Source organism: Galleria mellonella, unplaced genomic scaffold (genome assembly GCF_026898425.1).
Source record: "Galleria mellonella isolate WM207_F2 unplaced genomic scaffold, CSIRO_AGI_GalMel_v1 utg133, whole genome shotgun sequence".
NCBI lineage: Eukaryota > Metazoa > Arthropoda > Insecta > Lepidoptera > Pyralidae > Galleria > Galleria mellonella.
The window spans coordinates 1,533,561-1,556,367 of record NW_026441990.1 but is presented as its reverse complement, the minus strand read 5'-3'; the positions used below and the strand labels follow the sequence as shown (position 1 = coordinate 1,556,367).

Sequence of the window (22,807 nt, the reverse complement as noted above, 5' to 3'; positions counted from 1 at the left end):
GGAGTGCCCCATTCATTGCCGCGAATCACACGGCAAAAAAATCTCAAAATAAATAATAAAGTTGTTTATATTTCTTCACAATATTAGGTTTAATGTTGGTATATACTATCAATATAAAATATATGTTATATATTCTAATTCAGGATAACGATTCATTTATGTAGCAAACTTCATTTAATTTTGTTTAGCGATTGAGTAACAATATACAAAATTTATCATAATCATTATCAAATGTATAAATTTTAGTAGAATTTAATAAATACATATTTAATTATCTATATGCAAAAAACAACTTTTAGGATAACAATGTACTTAAGCAATTTGTATAATCAAACCATTAGCCGAGGTATCGGTCGAAGTTCCACCAACATATGTTAGTTCGTGGGCTTCATTGGGTTAATCAAACCATTTCGGTCACTTAAGCAAATGAGTTTTGCTGTCCTAAATTATTCAATATCAACTATCCCTGAATCAACATCAAAAGACGTAAATATAGTAGTAATATGGCTTAGAATCGTCTTATTCATAATTACATGTGTTCACATATTTTTCGGTACCACGCAGTCACATGTTTTCACATGTATTTCGGTAGCAAGTTCGTAAGCCAAAATGACAGGTCTTCTGATAATATAACGGTAAATACAGTATCTTTTACTTACAATAGAAACATGAACAATAGTATGAACATTACACTCCTCTATATAAAGAACTAGCGTCCTGCCCTGATTTCGTACGAGTAGATATAATTTCCGAAAATATTATATAGCCTTTGTTTCTAGTTGATCATGTAGCTTTCTATAGGTGAAAGATTTTTTTAAAATTGTTTTTATATTTTTTGAGTTTATGCATTATAAACAAAACAAACAATCAAATCTTTCTTCTTTACAATATTAATACCTAAGATAAAGTATAGACAATAAAATTATCGGGGTTTGAAACGCAAGCGGTGATGTTACATAGATGTCTTCTCAGGCGGAAAAGACTTAGCTTTTGAAAACATTCACACCAAAGCTTAACAAAGTGTGGCAATATTCATAACACACTAAGTCCTATTTTTTTAGAGTATGGACTGCCCAGAATATTTGCCTTGTACGCACCGGTGGTGTTGTAAAAGGACATAATCTGTGACCAACAGGTTAAAGTAGTACGAAAAAACATGTGTTACATACGTGCCGCATCGTCATTACACTGTCTCTTTTATATTACGTTTGTACTGAAACAAAAAACCACCATATGCCGCATTGCAGTTTTACAACAAAAATAGGCGCCACCCTGTGTGTTACATGTATCTACACCATGTTATAATTTATCTCTAATATAACATATGCTATATGCTATGATGATGATGATGATTTACTTACTAATATCACAAATGTGATGCCAGATTGTTTTTTTTTTTACCTCTTGGCACATTAACCACTTAACCAGTTATTATGAAATGTAGTATATAGTTACTATACGGAATGGAGGTGATGGATATATTTTTAATACTAATTAGTGAAAATATTCCGATCACGCCGACGAAGTCACGGGTAAATGCCAGTATCTATATAAATAAAAATTAAATGCCATCGTGGTAAGCACTTGGGAAATGTTAGCCAACTTTTATCGTTATAGTTGATTATCTAATATTTAATATAAATTTAATATTAAATAATTAATATTTATTTATTATTTAATAGTTGATTATTTACTGGGAAAAATATTTGGAATTTAGACAAAACGTGAATCCAGTTACGCATGTGGGGTATCATGGGCGAAACAGTAAACTCTGTTATGTCCATGGTACTGCTCATGTCTATAGGCGACGGTTACCACTTTCCATCAGGTGGGCCGTCAGCTTGTTTGCCATTCTAAGTAGTATAAAAAAAAAGTTAATTAGTAATCCTTATTAAAATTATAAACGACAGTTTGTTTGTTACATCTTGCCTCTATAACAGTTCAACCAAAAACCATGGCATTCAGCATACATATAGTAATTGGGATAAAAAAGTACATAGGCTACTTTATAATTTATACGAACATTCGGGTAATAACAGTACAGATGTGCAAATATTCTCCAATTATGATAAAAACAAGCCCACCCTTGGCAACAGGCAGATCAAACAAAAAGAAATCACGTGCGAAATTCAACACGTGCGCCTCTTCATAAGCAAGTGCCCTCGATGCACTCAAACAGAGGGTTGCAATAACTAATGCACTTACGTAATCAATTTTTGTAGGGCTGCGTGAAATGGGTACATAAATCATGATTATTGTATCCTTTGAGTGTTTGTTATATTTAATTATATTGAGTGCATGTGTTTCACGAGTGAGCATTATTGATTACAATATTGTTCCGCATAAAATATTCTTCAATCTTGAACATGTACACACACACACACACACACACACACACACAAATAAATCGATAAATAACGAGATACTTCGTAGATAGTAAATATTTGAATTTAGAATGTAGAATCATGTATTTACATGTAGATTTTGCTTCGTATGTAAATATCAAAGATATTGAACTGCTGGTCATGCCTTACACTGTGGTAATGGATTTTTTTTAATGGGTGAAAATGGTATGGTAACCCCGCCTGCGCTAACGCGATACGCTGGCGGAGCACCAGTGAAGGGTGATAGATGAGAATGAAAACAGGCCAGTTAACCCATCATGATGAATTCATCAAAAATGAACCATGATAGTTTCCAGGGAGAACCGCGAGGAGGTCGTCCTGGTTGGGTATATTGCTAGCAATAGGATTCTCAGTCTCCATTGCTAACAATCCCTTTCCCCCTGTGGTAATGGATTAGGTATCCTATTCATCATCATATCAGCCGTTAACTGTCCTCTACTAAACATAGGCCTCTCCTTTAAGTGTTTTTGTCACTACTTGCCACGCTTGACAGGCAGGTTGGCAACCGCAGTTAGGCTCTGTTGATGTTTTAAGAGGGACGCTGCTGCCCATCCCTTGACCACTAAAGATATCTTTGTAACGATAGATGTATGTTACTCTTTGACACAAACACTACTGGACAGGTTTGAATGAAATTTGGTGCACGAGTAGGTTATATCCTAACTTAGCACATAGGTTATTTTATATTCTGATTCACGCGGGTAAAAACACAGGATGCAGCTAGTCAAAAATAATATTCGTTGAAAACATCGACATCGACGTATGAAGATAATATTAAATCGATATTTCTAACAAAAAATGTTTTTAAAGTAGTTATATACCATAGTACTAAAGAGGAACGGTGATAACTTTAACATTTCAATTATACTTAATTTAATAATAGATATTTTTTTTAATTGTATATAATGAAATGGTAACCACGCCTACGCTATTCGTTTACACTGGTAGGGGTAATAGGCACAAATGATAGGCGAGGATAAAGTTAGATCAGTTGGCCCATTCTGATGAAATCACTAGGAGCGCATAGACAAGATAGGGCAACTTTGACAAAGAAATATCGGAATAGTGTTATATAAGCAGGTATATCAGTACTATATTTTTTAAACAATATTAAAGCTATTTCGTACTATATGTAAAGGGCGAAGACCTATCGATTGTGCGTTTCGCAATAAATTCTCACTCACATTAGCACCCCCGCGGTCGTTGGACCAACATTTTCCTCGGAACGTGGTAATATGAACTTTACTAGCTAAACATAAGGTAGGATATTAAGTGAAAAAGGACGTTAAGAGTTATTGGAAAAATGATTATTATGTAGAAAATGGGGATAATAATGGTAAGAACTAAAAAGAATCAAGATATAATGATCGATTATAATCCATATTTTTCCATTTAACATAAATTCATATTCCAGAAATGTATTTTAGGTTAGAAATATCATCATTATTATACCAACCGTTAACTCCATAAGGAGAGTTTGCCAGTAGTTGCCACGCTTGGCAGACGGGTTGGCAACCGCAGTAAGGCTTTTAATGATATTTAAAGAGGGACGTTGCTGCCTATCCCCTGACCATTAAATTCCCTTACCCACCTCTTACATACTAGTAATATGTTATTATAAATTTCATGGAAGATGAAGGAAGCCGTAACTTGTATGAAAATAGTGGAATAATTATGACAACAGACAAAATCATCCATTAAACTTCAAGATTCCTTTTAAAAGGGCAAGGAAGCAATAAATAGCCACGAGGTATAACGACGGCTAATTACTAGCGGAGTTTCAAAGTCCATTAACTGAATTACCAGCGGAATTGAATCTGGTAAAAATGTTTGCGTTGGGGTACGCTCCCTAAATAATTTTATTTGGTAGGTACTCTGACTGATGGTTGACAAGGAATTTTGGGGGATTTTTTTGCGTTGTAGCAGCCGCATCTATGGTGTTTGAACCAGTGTATAATTACTTTGTAATGATAATGGAAATCCTTATTTTTTTTAACTGTACATTGTTTGCATTTTTAGGGTTTGGAACCTTCTTTTAAGGAAAATATGTATAAAAAAAACCATACATTCATTATTTTATTTTTACTTTTATTATATAATTAGCAATTTGGTATTTTTTTATATAAAATATAGTTCATGTTACTCGCTAATAACGATATAATAATTTAGTATTTTTTTTAATTTATCTTGTATAAAAAAAATAAACTTTCTTTAAAAACAAATTCCTTTTATAATATTGATTTAGAAGCGCGCTCTGCTTCACATGGTATTTTTCAAACAAAATATATCCCACTTGTAATGAAATTTTCTATAGATGAAATAACTTTTAAAAACAGTTTTTTTTTTTTATTTTATTTATAAGAAATAAAACATCAACCCTTTTTTATTTAAAATATTAATTTAGATAAATCTATTCACGTACAGAATATAATATCTCCATAGACAACACATCGACATACTCTATACTATGAACTTGCATAATTCACAACAATAAAACGGTAACAAAATGATCCGTCAATTTTATTGAAGCATTTACGCTGCGCTCACATGTTCACGATCCATAACAAACGCTTACGAACACTTAGTTCCCCTTTGATAAGCTATTTTAAAAACATTATGAAAACAAACCACCCTTTGGTGGGCTAAAAAAAGCTGAACGCGTACTTATTGAGCATCGCTCTGGTACATGCGTTAGTTCATGTTATTACAGTTTGGAAATTGTTTTCAGTAGAAGCTCAGGCTGATGTATCAATTGTTCAATTTAAAAAGTAATTTTGTCATCGATTCGGGACTACCATTTCGTAAACTACATCGAGACAATTTGTTTCTAAATCTTAAAACTTAACATTTTCAATTTTAAATTTATTTATTTATAGGAACACCAATACCAATACCAATACCAGCATATTGCATTATAATACATATAACAAACATTAAATATAATACAATATAAAAGCACATGCCTATTAAAGGTATTCACCGCATTTGCTTATTGTAAATTGATAATTTAGCAACTATTATGATTATTAATCTATCTTCAGTCGTCTACATTCAAGAACCATACTGGCCCTATGCTTAGAGGGTTCTGCATAATTACGTATATTGTAATTTTTTTTAACCCTTTGCCGAAAAGTGCTATCGCGCTCATGCGCATTGCAACTAAAAGTGCCACGAGCGTCATAGCGCTCGTGAAATCAATCGCTGTTTAGCTTGCTGTAAAAAAATATTAAAATTGAATAATTTTTGGAGGAGATACAATTTTTTTAAAGACAAGGGTAAATGACATCAACAATACAAATAAGAACGAGGGAGTTGCAAAAGTTGGAAGCTCGAAATATGTTTAGTGCTGCAAAAACGGAATTTTTTTTCCAAAATTTCTATATGAAAAATGGGGCGAAAAAAGTTGATATTAAATTTTAATTCTTTTCCATAATAAACGAGATTTAACAAGAGTTTGCTCTATGCATTTCCCAATTTTAAGCTCGCATAATAAATAGACCATCCTACATGACATATGTTTGTTTCATGCCACAAACGAATAAAAACACGAGAACGAAGACACATCGAGGGAGTTGCACAAGTTGGAAGCTCGAAATATATTTGGTGCTACAAAAACGGGATTGCACCCACACGGGCACGTGTGAAATGGTTATTTGCACAGAACTTTCACGCTGTGACGCTGGTGATACTAAAGTAACAATTTTTATCAAACCAAAAAAAAGAAATAGTTTTCTCAATTTGGTTGTATTTTTTGTGTGTAGTAACTAGGCAATATTTTCATCAAAATGAACTGCTTTTGACGATCTTGTGTTTAAACAACAGGATTTCTTTGTATGTTGGTTTAATTTTTATTAAAGAAATGACATTAATTACGTATTGTTCATTTATCAGAATGTAGGTAAGTATAGTTTGTTTCAATAGAACATAATGAAAATGTAAACAAACGAATTGATCCCATCATTAGACAGTCCATTGATTTACCTAGTAGTATATATTAAAAATGGATTAATTAATTGAATGTTTTATTTGTTACCAATTTCATTTAGATTTTTTATTTCTGTTATAATTTCAACAAAATATTAATTTACTTTTCTTTAAGTTCTATTGAAACAGACTATAAGTAAATCGTTGCCGTGTGGTCCCGGCATGGAATGGACCGCCTATTCCTTTCCCTTGGCTTTCGTAAGAGGCGACTAAGAAAACTTAATTGTCAAAAGGTGGGTAGCAGCATCCTTCTTAAAATTTCACCAAAGGCCAAACTGCGGTTGCCAATCAGCCTGCCAAGCGTGGCAACTACTAACAAAATTCTCCAAAAAATGGTAAACTGTCATAAGGAACGCTCCCATTCCTTACGGCAGTCTATGGGAAAGGCCTATGTTTAGCAATGGACAGATAACGGCTGATATGACGAAGATGATATGTAAACCATTGGTGCTTACTAAACTCCATTTTATTACTTATTATACGAGTAGTAATTTTTCTCCTTCTTTCTATCTTATTCCTATATGTAATCCTATGTATATGAAGCACTTCAATTATATATTATACGTATATAACCCAAAACTACTCCAGGCGTTATATCATTTGTGTTGGGTAGCATAAGGACACTTGAATGGTATATGTCCGGTGTGTCCCCGGTATCAAGTGTAGACTCTATTGAAAACTAGACGTTCGTTCCTAGTCTACAACATTACATGCACACACACACATACACACACACACACTCACAAATGTACACTAATACCTGAAAATAGGGTTGTCAGATTAAACATAATTTATTATTCGTAAAAAATCCTTCAAATAGGTAGAATATAAATAATTTAGTTCAATTCAGTTGTTCCAAAGTGATTGAAAGATGGTAATAAATGATTACAACGCATGGGGGGTATCATGAACAAAACAGTATACTCTGTTATGTTCATGGTACTGCTCATGTCTATAGGTGACGGTTACCACTTTCCATCAGGTGGGTCGTCAGCTTGTTTGCCTTTCTCTTTGCTGCTCTTTTTTAGAAGTTTGGAGTACAAATAAATGAAAAACAATGCTAATTTTCATTACTGAAGAGTTGAGATTATGTCACATAATTTGTAAATCACATACAAAAATACCATCCGATATTTTTGTATGTGATACGATACGTGATGACCCTACACGAAACAACACTCATGCGAGGGCCAGGGTACCACTTATGATAGTTTTCACGTTCCGAACATTCAATATTTATTGATAACGAACATTGATTCAGAGGTCCGAACATAAGGGTCAAAAAGACCTTTTCAGTGTGAAAGCTATAGGCAGCGTTGGTTAGTAACCAAAGCAATATTTATTTTTTTGCGTATTAAAATGTCAAGGAAATATGAGGAAGAGATATTTCAGTTATTTAACAAGTTAAATAAACACACATTCTATCAACTAAACCTGGTGTTTTTCTCTTAACTGCTTTTCCTAATGTCCACATGTGGTTAAGTAACACGTAATTTAAATCGTAAATTTCATTAGGTGGACTTTTTTTATACCACAAAGGTGGCAAACAAGCATACAGCCCGTCTGATGGTAAACGGTCATTGTAGCCTATGGACGCCTGTGACACAGGGATGGACTTATTTAGTCTTTTTCTTATGGGCAAAAATAAAATGTTAACTACACCGGCGATTTACGCTGGCAAGGTTCCAGTGAATGTTGATAGGTAACGATCAAAGCAGGTCAGTTACCCTATCATGACGAATTCCACAAAAAATAATCACAATGAATTCTAGGAGGAACCGCGTGGAGGTCGAATTGGTAGGATATATTGCTAACAATAAAGCTGTTAGATCATTTAATAATAGTCTTCCTGAGTTAGTCTAAACTAATAAGATAATAGAGAGATAGATTTTTTACCCCATACACATCTACATAGTACACGGTGTAAAATTGAAATCTTTAACTATCCGTAAAACTGAGAATGTAACCACGCTATAAAATAGAACTGAGATTTCGTAAATCGAAAATCCAAAAACAACTTTAAATTTTAAGTCTTCCATAATAACTAAACGTGCCGCATTAGTATGAAAGCCTCAATTTTTTAATCGCCTTTCGATCCATGTTTAATTAGTGAAAATGTTCGGTTTCACTAGTAAAACACTTAATTCAAATATTTAATAAATTCATTTTCATCCTGTGTATAAAATTGTACTCTATCCATACTTAGATTCGATTTTCAACAGATTTAAAACAAGTAGGCTGTTCTTAGAACGATAATTAAAAAAAAAAAAAAAGAAATACAACCCGGTTTTCTATTTATCAAAATCAGTTCAGTAGTTTGATTTTTAAAACCAAATTACTAATTTTGATATTTTTTTTAAACAAACTTTACTACCAGGGTATTTATCTCTAATTACCTTTTTTATATTACTTGAATACAAGCCTTTTTATTGATTTATTCGAGAAAAACATACAACTTTAAAAAACATAAGACAATTCCACGATTAAATAATACATCAGCCAATAAAGTTTGCACCGATGACACAAAACAGTATACTCTGTTATGTCCATGGTACTGCTCATGTCTATAGGCGACGCTTACCACTTCCCATCAGGTGAGCCGTCACCATATTTGTATTTCTAAGTTGCATAAAAAAAGGGGGAAATACTCAAAAAGAAAAATATTATTGAAAATTAAAGTCGTAAAGCAAACACACCAGATTTTCTTTTATTGTATTACTACATCAATTTGTTCCTTTAATCGTGTAACCTTTCAACAATAAACAGAAAGGAGCTATGACATTGTATTCCTACTCGCTCGCCATACATTTCCCCTCAATGAGTCTGATATATAGTTACGGAAAAGACTTGAACTTACGACGGTATCAAGTCGCTACGTCTAGTTAGCGTGCGACAGTTATCCGTAACTAGAGACACAATTAACAAGCCAGGGAGCTGTAATATACTCATACATTATAGCGCAGTGTACAACGCGCCTTACACTAATGTTAATTGTAAAAACACTGTGTTTTTCAAGAAATTCTGCTACTAATAAATGCACAAGCCGTGTATGATTTATCACCATCATCATCATCATCATTTCAGCCATTATCCATCCACTGCTGGGCATAAGCCTTCCCCATAGACTGCCATAAAGAACTTTCCTGAGCCACCTGCAACGCATTTCAGGTCGTCACTCCATCTAGTAGGGGGTCGTCCTAAACTGCGTTTGCCCGTTACCCGTTACCCGTACGTGGTTGCCACTCTAGAACCTTCGGTCGGTTGTCGAAAGATAAGGAAGCTGAAGTGACAATGAATTGGTCACATAACTCGAAAAACCGACATGTATGATTATTAATTAAAAATTGTTTAATATTTTAGCGGAACTATGGGATGACTCTTTAAATATATTCCAATAGACCGATATTGAAATTAAGAATTTGCACTCTCGAATTGCAACACACATAATGGTTCCTTTCTGTTCTGATAGATGCATATTAGTGTAACTTGCCAATGTGAACTATTTTTTCTTTTATTGGATGAAAATGCAATGGTAACCCCGCCTGCTCTAACGCGTTACGCTGGCGGGGTACCAGTGAAGGGTGATCGATGAGGATGAAAACAGGCTAGTTAGCCCATCATGATGAATTCATCTGGAATTAATCATGATAGTTTCCACGGGGACCCGCGAGGAGGTCGACCTGGTTGGGTATATTGTTAGCAATGGAATTCTAAGTCTCCATTACTAACAATGCCTTCTCCCCCCAATGTGAACTATTACAAACCAATCCTAATTCTAACCTAATTCCTAACCGTTGTTACACGAGTGCAGTACAAAATTGTCATTGGCAATAGATTGGATTGGTATTGATATTAAATTCAAGAGTAGACTTGCTGATGTATATTTATTTCACATCATCTGTCTAAAGTCTGTCTATCATACGAATTACTTTTTAATTATTTAAACCCAAATGAGTATTTAACTAAATTAACAAGTTGAAATTGACTAGTTCTAATTAACATCTAAATATAAACAAACTAACTTTTACCCGCGACTTCAACCACATGACCACATGATATTCACTGAGTGGGATGAAAAATACTCTATATCCTCCATTCTGTATAATAATTATGAAATTTGGTGTCTTGAGCAATTGTAATTATTATAATTAAGTTGTTAAGGTACAAAGAGGTAACAAACAAATAAATTCGCTTCAACATTTACAATATTAGTGAATAAACACTTTGGACAATAATAACGTGCGGGGGAAGGGATTGTTAGTAATGCGGGCTACCAGTCCCATTGCTAGCAATATACCCTGTCAGATCGACCTCCACGCGGTTCTCCCTTCATCATCATCATGCTGAATTCCAGATATATTCATCACGGGCTACCTGACCTGCCTTTTCATCCTCACCTATCATCCCTCACTGGTGTTTCCTCAGCGTATACCGATAGCGCAGGCGGGGTTACTATTCCATTATCATGCATTAATAAAAAAGAATAAAAAAAGACCTGCTTTCATCGTCACCTCTATCATCCCTCGCTGGTGCTCCGCTAGCGGATACCGATAGCGCAGGCGGCATTATTACCCATTAAAAAAATTATTGTATTAAAAATCACCCCAATAACCAGAATACACAGAGTAATTAACAGTATTAGAAATTCAAAAGGCACCAGATTCTAATAATAATTTACACGCGTAAGAGCTCCATAAAAGTTTCAACAGCCTCCAGCCGGGGTCAATGTTTCAGGCGTGTTTTATGAAGTTTTAATTGCTTTTTTAAATAGGCAAGGCATAGCGGGCTTTCTATTTCTTGCTCCCTTGTTAGTAAACTAAAAAAAAGTTAGTAAACAATCTTGGCGTGACATTTCCTTTTAAAGTAACAACAATTGAGAATTACAAGACAAAATAATAAACAAAATTGTACATAAAGTTTACTATGTCAAATTATTATTTACAAGCGACCCGCCCTGGCTTCGTACGGGTAAAGATCATATCACATTAGAAACATCTAAAATTGTAAATGTTTCTCTACTATATTATTCATGTATTATACACATAAAGCTTTCTCTTGAATCGCTCTATCTAATAAAAAAAAACGCATCAAAATCCGTTGCGTAGTTTTCAAGATCTAAGCATACATAGGGACAGACAGACGGGAAGCAACTTTGTTTTATACTGTGTAGTGATAGTGACTAGTTTCAAACTGCAACTTCGTCTGCGTGGCCAAAATATATTTATTGACCTACAAGGGGGTAATGTATAGCAATATATGTATATTTTAGTTACAATATCGATATACTTGACTAATAACGAATATGTTAATTTTTTTTTTTTTTACAACACAGGGGGCAAACGAGCATGCGGCTCACCTGATGGTAAGTGACTACCGCCACCCATGATCACCCACAACACCAGCGGCATTGCAGGTGTGCTGCCGGCCTTTTAAAAAGGAATATACTCTTTTCTTGAAGGTTATGTTGTCGTATCGGTTCGGAAATACCGCTGCTGGAAGTTGATTCCAAAGAATGGTTGTGCGTGGAAGAAAGTGCCTTGAAAAACGCACGGTGGAAGACCGCCACTCGTCCAGATGATTGGGATGAAACTTTAGTTTGTGGCGGGTTGTGCGGTGGTGAAAATCAGCAGCAGGTCAATCCGAACAATTCCTCAGAACACTCCCCATGATAAATTCGGTAGAAGATGTACAGAGATGCAACATCTCTGCGCAGTTTCAGTGGGTCAAGTCGGACAATTTTGTTATCCAAAAAATAATATTCTATAACAAACGTTTAACATACTCGAAAATAGATATCCGACCGATATGGGCGATATCGATGACCTTTTTTCCGCCATCAATATCCAGAAGAACCTAAATATAGATATTGGATTGGTATCCATATTAACCATCTATGCCTATATTGACCGAGAAAAAAAAACTAGCCTTTATACTCCTTTATCGCAAATACTACATAAATATCTTTCATGGCGATTGGTTGACCGGTAAAGGCGCCAAGATTTAACAAACAAACTCATTTGCACATTTATAATACTAATAAGAATAATTGGCGTTTTGTCAAAAAGACATTTTAAGATTGTAGCAATTAAGTGAACTAGTCTAGTAATCTATGATATAAAGATCAAAAATAGATTTCATTTAAACTTTAAAGTCTAAACGAACGAGTTTCAATACAGAACGGACGGCGTAGGTACTTAAATATTGAAGCGACGCGCGTGAGTAGCTCATAAAAGTTTCAGCGCTCCTGAGCCGATGTGACAGACATGTCTATATACTCGGAATTTTTCTACAGACGGCTTATCTGAAGGGAAATAATAATTATTGCCTAATATAAATAGTGTTGCCGTGCAGGTGTAGTGTAGTAAGCTTAGAATGGACCAACTATTCCTTGTCCATGGGTGTCGTAAAAGGTGAATAAAGGAACTTAATGGTTGAAGGATAAGCAGCAGCATCCCTTTTAAAACGCCATCAAATCCTGTCTTTGCCTACCGCTTGCCAAATGTAAAGTCTACCTTTAGAATAATATTAGACTAGTTGTGATAGCGGCTTAGTCGGCAAAATCAAGATAAACAATACTTAATATTACGTGTACGTCTTTCATGTTGTTGCACGCTTGTTGAGCAGTAAAATCTTGAAGAAACAACAAAGTAACGAATAAATAAACTAACTTTTACACAATTACAATACTTACGTTTCCAAATACTGGAACACCCTGTAGACGGGCTTGCGGTACACCAAAAAACCATCACACCGCTCCATGACGTCTCCCCACAAATTTAATCACTGTTTAATTTTAAACCGATGCCCACCAATAACACACCAGCACAAATATCACTCAAATATGTCATTATATAATTGAAATACAAAACGCGTAGTAAAAACTTTTTAATTATACTTTTTTTCTGTTTTCATTAAGCACTATTTACACTACGTGTCGGTAAAAAATTAAGGCGTTCGTACACTATCAAAATTGGTTACAAAATTTCTAATTTTGGTCCTTTAAGGTAATTTCGTTCTAATTATAAGGCTGCCTTATGTTTATTGGTTACAGGTATAAATATTTGGTATAGAAGCACTTATCTTCGATTAAACACTACTTTAACGCCCTGTTGGCGATCACAATTTAAAATTCCAATGTCGGATTCGTTTAGAACTGCTTATCTGTAAATTAAATATATAATTATTACTATTTATAATAATAATGGTTTATATTTCCACAAACAGTTCGTTCCTAAAGTGTGAATCGTTTTTCAAAATAACGTCGCAAATTAACGGCAGATGAAAATATTTTATCTCCTATAGATTTAAGAAAGTAATTAAAAAATAAGGAAAAAATATTTCACATCTGATATAAAATTAATATGAACAAAATGAATAGTTGGTGTTATAAATAAAAAATATTTTATAATTCTATATTCTACGAAACGAAAAATATTGATATCAAGTTAAAATCTAAAAATATTCGATAATCAGATATTAAAATCAAGTATTATAAATTGTAAGAATAAATAGTAAAATGTTTAAATCTGATCACACTTTTCCTTTGTACCTTGTATATAATATACCTACAATTAAGACCCTATATGTTGACAGTGTAACATACCCTTTAAAAGTGTGTACACACGCGAGTGGAGTGCAATCACAGTTATTGTGGAGTGTATGCGCATACGCATCAGCGGAAGCAGGTGTCACGTGCGCCACCTGTCTGTCGCGAATACCAAAAAGTTTGGAACAATGACCGTCTGCCAACGGTTGCTGGCCAGACAGTAACTCGAACATTGCAGGCAGTAGGTAAAGTGCACTAAAAACGCGAATGAACGGAGTATTTTATACCCATTTATATACATGCAAAAAATTTATTATGTAATCATTTGTTGGATGTTCTCCGTGGTACAGAGGGTTCAATTCCCGGATCAATATAGTAAAAGATTTTTTCTCAATTGGTGTTGTTATCTGAAATCTCATAACCAAGGTGGATTTCCTTACTTGAAACTCACGTAATTAGTGTGATTATAAAGCAGTTTTGATAGTTGCTTCCAAAATGAACCTACCCATCAACTCGCCCAAACTTTTAAGCAGTTTTCAAAAGAAACAGGTTTTCAGTTTGTCTAATATTTTGTGGCTATACTAATTTTGTCTTTATTGAAATAGCTATTTTTCCTTGCAAAGCAAAAAAACTATCAGTTACAAATCAAAATGTATTTGCGGACATACGATTCTAAGTTTTTAAATCAATTAATTTTATTCTAAAATATCTACGAGACTTCTCATCGTTCATCAATATATGTTCACGTATATTCGTAAACTAGACATTTCCTATTATAACAAAATTTACATATCACATTTCTATTACAATGCTACACTACTGACAGCATTTATTTCAGTATAGCTGCTGTCCAGACTTAAATAACTGGGAGTCGCATGCGATTCTGATTACGGAAATTAAAAAGTTAAATATAGGAACTTGTTAAAAACATGTTCTCGGTGGGTGGGGCCGCAAGTAAAGGGTACCTGCCAGTTTTTTCGCCACTTTCTCCACTCAATTTGCGATCGATTAATTATTTACACCTGAACACACATATAGGCATCATTTTATGATTTTAAATTAAAATTCTTGCATTACAGGTATAATATTTAAGTTAAATCTTATTTACAATTGAAAGTGTTATTTAGTGTCGTCTTTAATTAAATAAAGGATAGATTTATCATATTTTACTGGCATGCTTTTTTTTCATTATGTCTTCAAGAAAGGCAAAGATACTATCACTACAGATAATATAATCTAATGAAACAGATATAAATAGATGTACTCGTAAGCTTGACAGTTTAGTTAAAGTAAATAACCATTCTAAGAATCTTGACCACAAATTACACAGGAAATATAGAGATAAATATTCATTACTGTCCTCTCCAAATAATTTCAGAAGTAAACTCAAAAAAATAAATTTACTAGAAAAGTACACATTAAGAAAACAATATACTATATAATGATAAAATCTTTAGCCACTTTTAAACGCATTTTCAGAATATCAAAAACAAATTTTACAAAGTAAACCCCAATTGCTGAGAAAGCAATATCATAAAAATATGTTGTTCTCTTCCCAGATAATAAAACATAGTTTGTCTTGGGAGAAAAGTAATTTCTCTTTGCAAAAGACTCAAGTAAACAGGTCACGAATCTCCAAAAATATAAAACTCAATAAAGCGCAGTTGCCAGCGAAAACAAATTTATACAGCTAGACGCCTGCAAGTCATACGAGCAGAATTTATGTGCGGAACAACTTTCAACTTGCCAGCTGACGTTTAATGCTGTAACCCAACGTGGCGAGTGCAGCAAGACCAGAGAAGTTGTCATCTTTCAACGGTTCTGAATTCAACGGTGTTTTCTGCATTTGAGATTGTTTAGCTATGATAATGCCTCTTGTACTGTACTATATCATTTAATATCATTTAATAATTCATGTAATATTTGTGCAAAAGTGTTATACCTTCAATAATTTGGAACCAATTTTGATAAAGATTTAATAATGACTGATTAAATAATGCACAAAGACGAAGAGTGAGTAAAAAAAGAAGAATTATATAAATAAAATATTGAATATGAAAGCGGATGATCGAAGAATGAACTGTTAAGTATTGTGATACACGGATAGTAAGAAAGATGCAGTGAATTTTGAACTTTCGCGTTGTTGACATATATTTTAAATACACTATCGAAACTTAACGCGATGCCAGTGCAAATTTAAAATAAGAAAGATATGGCCAGAAAGAAAGTTGATGATAATAAGTGTAAAGAGAAACCTAAATAGAGAAAAACAGAAACTGTACTGAAAAATGCTACAGCTAAAAACTATGTAATTACTAAAATGAGTGGAAATAAAAAAAATTTAACAAAAAAAAACTTACTACGAAGACCGTCATTAGATATGGGAAAAGAATAGAAAGATGATGATGATTAATTTGATAACGAATCCAATATATCCCTAAGAAACATGTCTCTTGTGTCGAATGCTCTATTCACTTCTTAGGAATACGTAATACGATCAATAAAGTACAGTTACTCCTATAAATATTTTACGAGCAAAAATACATAAGCCGTCAAGAATTTTATTTATAAAACAGGCGACTGCGCTGTAATTATTATGAGACAGCGATAAATAAATCCTCAGCAAACTGTTGTTTCAGTGCTAATTAAATTGCATTCTATTCTTTTTAAATAAAGATATTAGCTAAACTCAAATCATAATTTTTTTAATATTTCTGTGAATTATTGATACCCATTCCTCTCTTTCTAGGGACAGTACATAAAACTTTATTTGAAAAATAGGGCTGATGTATGAAGAAGGTAAAAGCCCTTATAAAAAAAATTATAAATTTTTTGACACTTTACAAAAATATTATGTAACCATTTCAAAAACGGAATTACATTATAATTTGGTAAGAATTTAAGAATATTTAGTTTCTTTTTAACCTTCATTTGTCTGATTTAAAGAATACATATGATACATTATGATAATATTTTAAATCCGAAATCTCTGACGGATTGTGTAAAAAAATATCAATTCAAAATCAGCGCTGGTGCCTCAGCAAGCTTTAAACTGAACTAGTACTATTTTTCATTTTTAAAACACTGACCGAATGTTGACTAACTTTGTAATATTAACTATTATTGTAATTTTATGCTATGCTAAATTATTAAGATTTGTAGACTAAGTATCAGTAATTATCGTGAATTATTATATTATAAAATTCTCGTGTCACGGTGTTTGTTACCAAACTCCTCCGAAACAGCTTTACCGATATTTATGAAATTTTGTGTGCATATTGGGTAGGTCTGAGAATCGGCCAATATCTATTTTTCATACCCCTCAGTGATAAAGGTGACCCATCCCAAAATATGCTTTTTTTTATTTTTTTGTCAATTTTTTTTATTTTTATTTTATTATAATTTAGCATTGAAAAATACATACAACTTTAAATTTTCATCGTTTTACGATCAACCCCTGTAGTTTAATTGTGATTTTTATATTTCGCAATAAGTGGTAAAACAACATTTTCGGGGTCAGCTAATTATTATATATTTTATTCGTAAACAATTATACCTTCCTATGTATTATTTTGCATTTATTAAATACATTAATCCATGTTAAAAGTCAATGAAATGAACCGGAAACCAATATATTAAGACAGCCATAAATAAAGTTATCACGAATTTGTTTAAGTTTAAACACTATCCGTAAGTCAACTTTCTCAAATGCCTAGTTTAGTACTTGAAGCGAAATATCTAACCGTTAGGTATTCTATTTACTTGTACAAGTCAAATGAACAGGAAAACAAATTACATTTGTACACGCAAGTATTTGCCGTTTGAAGCATTTGCAAGATTATTACTGATTCACTTCCATTTGCATTACTTTAATCTTTACGAGGGAAAGGTAAATTTTCGTTTAGAATATATTCTTACACTTTATGTCAACCTGTTTTCTAAAGAACTCTTTCCCAATAATCACCCAAGACATACGTCAAGACAGAGCAATGTGTCCCAAATTATTATATGATCGTTCGGGCATTAGATCACTGCTTGTACTATGTAAAAGCTTTTACTGTCTGTAAAGTTGGACGTCGTAATATTATGTCTATAGAGGCAATAAACACCAGCACGTCCATCTAATTCTGGAGAATCATGTATTTTATAGACAGTCATTAGCCTAAGGTTCACTGACCTGCCTGATTTCTAGACTGGGAGACGCTTGTTTAATAAACCATTTTGTACTGCTAGCTTTTATTTTAATTATACCTCCATAGTTATAACATTTTAATTCAAATGCCAAATTTTCTTTAATTGTATCCACATGCAAATTCTTCACGAAACATTATCACTCTTTCTTTTGCAATCTTCAATTTAGATGAAAAAGAATAGAATAGTTGGAGGCATGGACTACAGCCGTCACAGGAACGTCTTGCCGTTTTTACTTAGAAAAAAAAACTTACTTGTAAAAATTGGGACAACGAAAGAGTACTCTAAAGTTCGGATATAAAATAATCCTATATTGTCGATGATAATTTTTTTTAAATATATTTTATAAACACGTTAATATTGTTTATATTTTATAAACACGTGGTTACGAATATAAGATTTAGGTATAAAATCATAAAATTATTAAGACTTAATGTAATGGATGCCATTTGTGATGAAAAAAATTGTAAAACATAAATATTCCTCATCGGTGCCATTCCTGTGTACTATGATATAATATAATACATTACATTAGTATTTCAAAATCTGCTATATATATATATACATATATATATATAACTTCTCGGAAGTGATGTTCTTAGGTGAATGACACAAAGCTCTCCAAGCAATATAGTATATTAGATATTATTATACAGGCTTAAAATCACTGACATCCATTCAATGGTCGATGGAAAGCTAAAAATTTATATAAAAGAAAATGAGTTGAAAACAGGTAGAAAATTATTAAACCAATTTAATTTCAATATAAAACACGGCAATTCCAATTATCCAGTTACTAAGGAAGGCAAAAAAATCCGCCCTATTCTGTGGCCCATGTTTAGTTGAAAGTGTTCGAATTTTTTGATAGAACATTGGTAGATATATAAAGGCGCATTAAAAATTTCAATTTCACCCTACATAAACTATATTCATCATTGTATGATGAAAATAGAGGTTTTAGACTATCTGTCTATCTTTACACTTTAGTTGATTAGTTTAGCCGAGAAAACAAACCAAGACATGCGCCTTTCCAAAACCAAATAGACTGAGACTGTGCCGAGACACATTCATGGCCCTTTTAATATTAATAACTGTGTACAGACAGATTAACACTACGCTTAATACATTAGATTGAAGTATACATAACACGTACTGGATGGTTATTAATTAAGCCGGAGTAAATTGGCTTTTCAAAAGACTACACAAAACGTGGTTTGATTGCCTATTCAGTTATGGCAGCACCGATACGGAATCGTGATGAATTAGCTGGATTCAAAGGGTAGACAGAGGTAAAAATCCGACATTTTTAATTATACAGTACGTATAATAAAATATTTTAAGGAATGGATTACATATCATTAATTAATAAGGTCTCAAAAAAAAAATAAACATTTACGAAAAAAGAATATTTGTTAGTAGTTAGTAAGATGACACTTAATTGGGTTGTTAATTTTAATTTTACCTTTTCAATCGGTAATCAGTCTCACCAAAGAAAAATGAACAGGAGAACTGATAGTAATTTTTTTGAACAATTTAAATTAAATATAGAATTCAGAATTTTAAATGAAATAGTATTCATTATATACTGCACAAATTAAAAAGCTGTCGTATGTACGAGTAGAAGAAAATTATGAAGAATCAATTAATTAAAAGAGCCATAGTACGGTACACGTTGAAATTCCATCATTTTCCACCATCTCGGATTTTACTTCAGTCTTCCGTAGCCCGAGAGCTTGTTCAGGGAGTATTATACAAACCCTCAAGGGCTAGACTTATTAGGGTTGGCAACTACCAGCAACTGGAAATAGAATTAAGGATTTCTTTAAGTGCTTTCAAATCATGACTTCATTGTACCTATACACTAACAACCCGCCTTCATTTTGCACGAGTAGTAGAGGATATATGCAGCTTAGATTTTTTGCATGAGCTTGTTGTGTCGAGTATGTATTAGACGGTTATAATAAATTATCCTTAAAAGATAGACTTATGCTAACTCGGATTTTTTTATAAACCTATAACAAAAAAACAATCTTACCATACATTATCATGTTACTTGTATGTCAAAAAGATTTAGGCTTTTTGATAAAAGCTTCCAAACGGTTTGATTTTTTCAACAACTTTAACAATGGTCATCATATTTCAATCAATTTACACAAATCTCTAAGAATTATATACCTATAAAACCTATACCTTAGAAATCACTGTATTGATAAATGAAAACAGCATAAAAATACGTTTACTAGTTTTTGAGATCATCGCTACCATAAAGGCAGACGGATGCGGCGAGTTTTAATGCCAATTTTTAAATTTATCCTTACCTAAAGGCGAAAGTGAGGTTGGTTATTTATTTATTTAAATTTCAATGCACAGTTACATAAGTAAGTGTGTACTCGTATATGTTAAATAAATAAATAATAAATATGGCGAAGTTATCACCTAACGCCGTTTATATTTGTTTGTTACCTCTTAACGTCTTGACTAAACAAATTTTTAATTTCAAATTTGGTATATACATACATACTATAGGAGATGAAGAAAGATAGAGGCTAATTTTTATTCGAGTCAGTGAACTTATCTCATGCGGACGAAGTCGCAGATAAAAATTAGTAATGTCATAAAATGAATATGTAATAAATGCCTAATTACATTTTTTATTTAAATAATTATAGAACGTGTGTGCCTGCCTCGACTCAATATTTACTATTGTAACGAAAAAATTTCCAGATATATACAAATACATCAATAACAGAAAGTAAAAGAACAACAAAGTAGGATGACATAAAATTTGAAAACTGATGACATAAAAGTAACAATCCCTGAACAATCACGGTAAGGAGTCGCACAAAATTCACAATTGTGACAACCCTAACGCGAACAATAGCTTCTTCGGTCAATACGACTACGTTAATATCATCAGAGATGCCTCTTATTAATAAATTTGGGTATATTGTTGATGGTAATGTTGTTTTGCGCGGTGGCTTTATAAACGAAATTAACTTTGAAATTGGCGGATGAATTTATTCCGTTGAGATTTGCGTAAGCTTTATTTACGGACATCGCAGTTTTTTTTTTTAATGGTAATGTAACGATAAACCCTCCTGCCTTATTAGTATACGCTGGCGGAGTATCAATGGGGTATGATAGCACATTCGTTGTCCCATAACGAATTAGTCACGAATTAAACAAAATGTTTTCACAATAGGGCTGCTCGTTCCTATAATTATTTTCACAGCTTCAGCACATTCTTAGTGATGAGGATCTACCAGCTCCATTGCTAGCTGTATACCCATCAGGTTCCCCCTAGAATCTATCTTGGTTAATTCTCTTAAAATTCATCACGATGGACTAACTTATCTGCTTTCATCCTCGTCTATCATCTCTCACTGGTGCCTCACCAGCGTATACCGATAGCACAACCGGGGTTACTATTCCATTATCACCTATTAAAAAAATGTGCTTGTCCTATAAGAATGTGCTCACCACTTGTATCCAATAACGAGATCAAGGCTATCAAATACCAATGAGACTTAATTACCCAATAAAAATACTTATACCGGTCACGCGAATCAAGTCGCGGGTAACAGCTAGTATTCTATACGTACAATTCTCGTTACGTATGAAATAAAACTAATTAAAACGGTTTTCAATACGACTAGGGATACAATAATATATATAGTACAAGTACAACATCTATTTACGACGGCACCGTTATTATTTTAATATGGCAACAAAATTAACAAGTCGGGCACTAAACTGTATTTGTCTCTGTCGCACATTTTAATTTGGCCGCAAAACTCATAGGACAAGTTGAACACTAAAGTATTTCTATCTCTGTCACAGTTGTTATGGCAATTAAACACTAGACACCGTTTTCGCACTAAAAGCCCGGGCAGTTAAAGCGAATTAAATAGCCTGGTATTCGGTATCTACAAGTTTTAAATATCTTGCAAGTCTTCAAAGGAATTACAGAATATATTCTAGCGGCATGACAATACATGATTTAATTCAAATAAGTTAATTACAAATCCTTGAGTTAATTCTACCCGCAGACCAGAAAATAGTGTTCGCTGAGAAAAACGGGCAAGTAACTCGACTGTTATTTACACTTATTTTTAAAATTTTATAATTCTTTTTAATCAATTATAAAATACAACTCTATGTTTTTTTTTTATTTTGATACAAAATACCACTTTAATGACAGGATTAACAATTTATACCTAAATATCTAAATCAACATAAGTCTGAATTCTCAAACATATATAAATTGTAACTTTCTTTCCTGATGATTAACTTTAATGGCTTTAATCAAGTTTTTCTAACTTTGCCACAGTTTTATTAGATTCAACTTTAATTGTTTTCTCTGTATAGAAATGACTAAGACCATGTTTCTGTGAAAACGGAAATTGTTTTAGCTTTACTTTCATCAATCTGAATTTTATAGTTATTTATTTTAGATATGACGCCCCATTATTGGATAATGATTTTCCAAAACTCTTTCCAAAAGTGCCTATTCAAGCCACCTCAGATTAGTCCCTTTGATACGCATCTATGTCATCGCACCATCGCTTCCTGGGTCCTTTTTGGGCACCCAATATGTAGAGTATCCACGATCCTCCTGGCATAAAATGGGCCGCCTCTTCCTTTCACATGGGTGTTGTAAGAGGCGACTAAGGATACTTAA

General features: G+C 33.0%; 1 protein-coding gene across 3 annotated transcripts in view; it reads right to left on the bottom strand.

Moving 5' to 3' along the window:
- Positions 1-22,807, bottom strand: part of LOC113511153 (focal adhesion kinase 1) — a 181,705-nt gene that overhangs the window by 111,734 nt on the left and 47,164 nt on the right. The window contains exon 2 of one of the 3 annotated variants that reach the window (XM_052903163.1): positions 13,081-13,550. The exons of the other annotated variants lie outside the window; for them this stretch is intronic. Coding sequence (XP_052759123.1) covers positions 13,081-13,148 — 68 coding nt within the window. The 5' untranslated portion in view covers positions 13,149-13,550. The remainder of the gene's footprint in view (positions 1-13,080; positions 13,551-22,807) is intronic. 3 annotated transcript variants of the gene reach the window in all.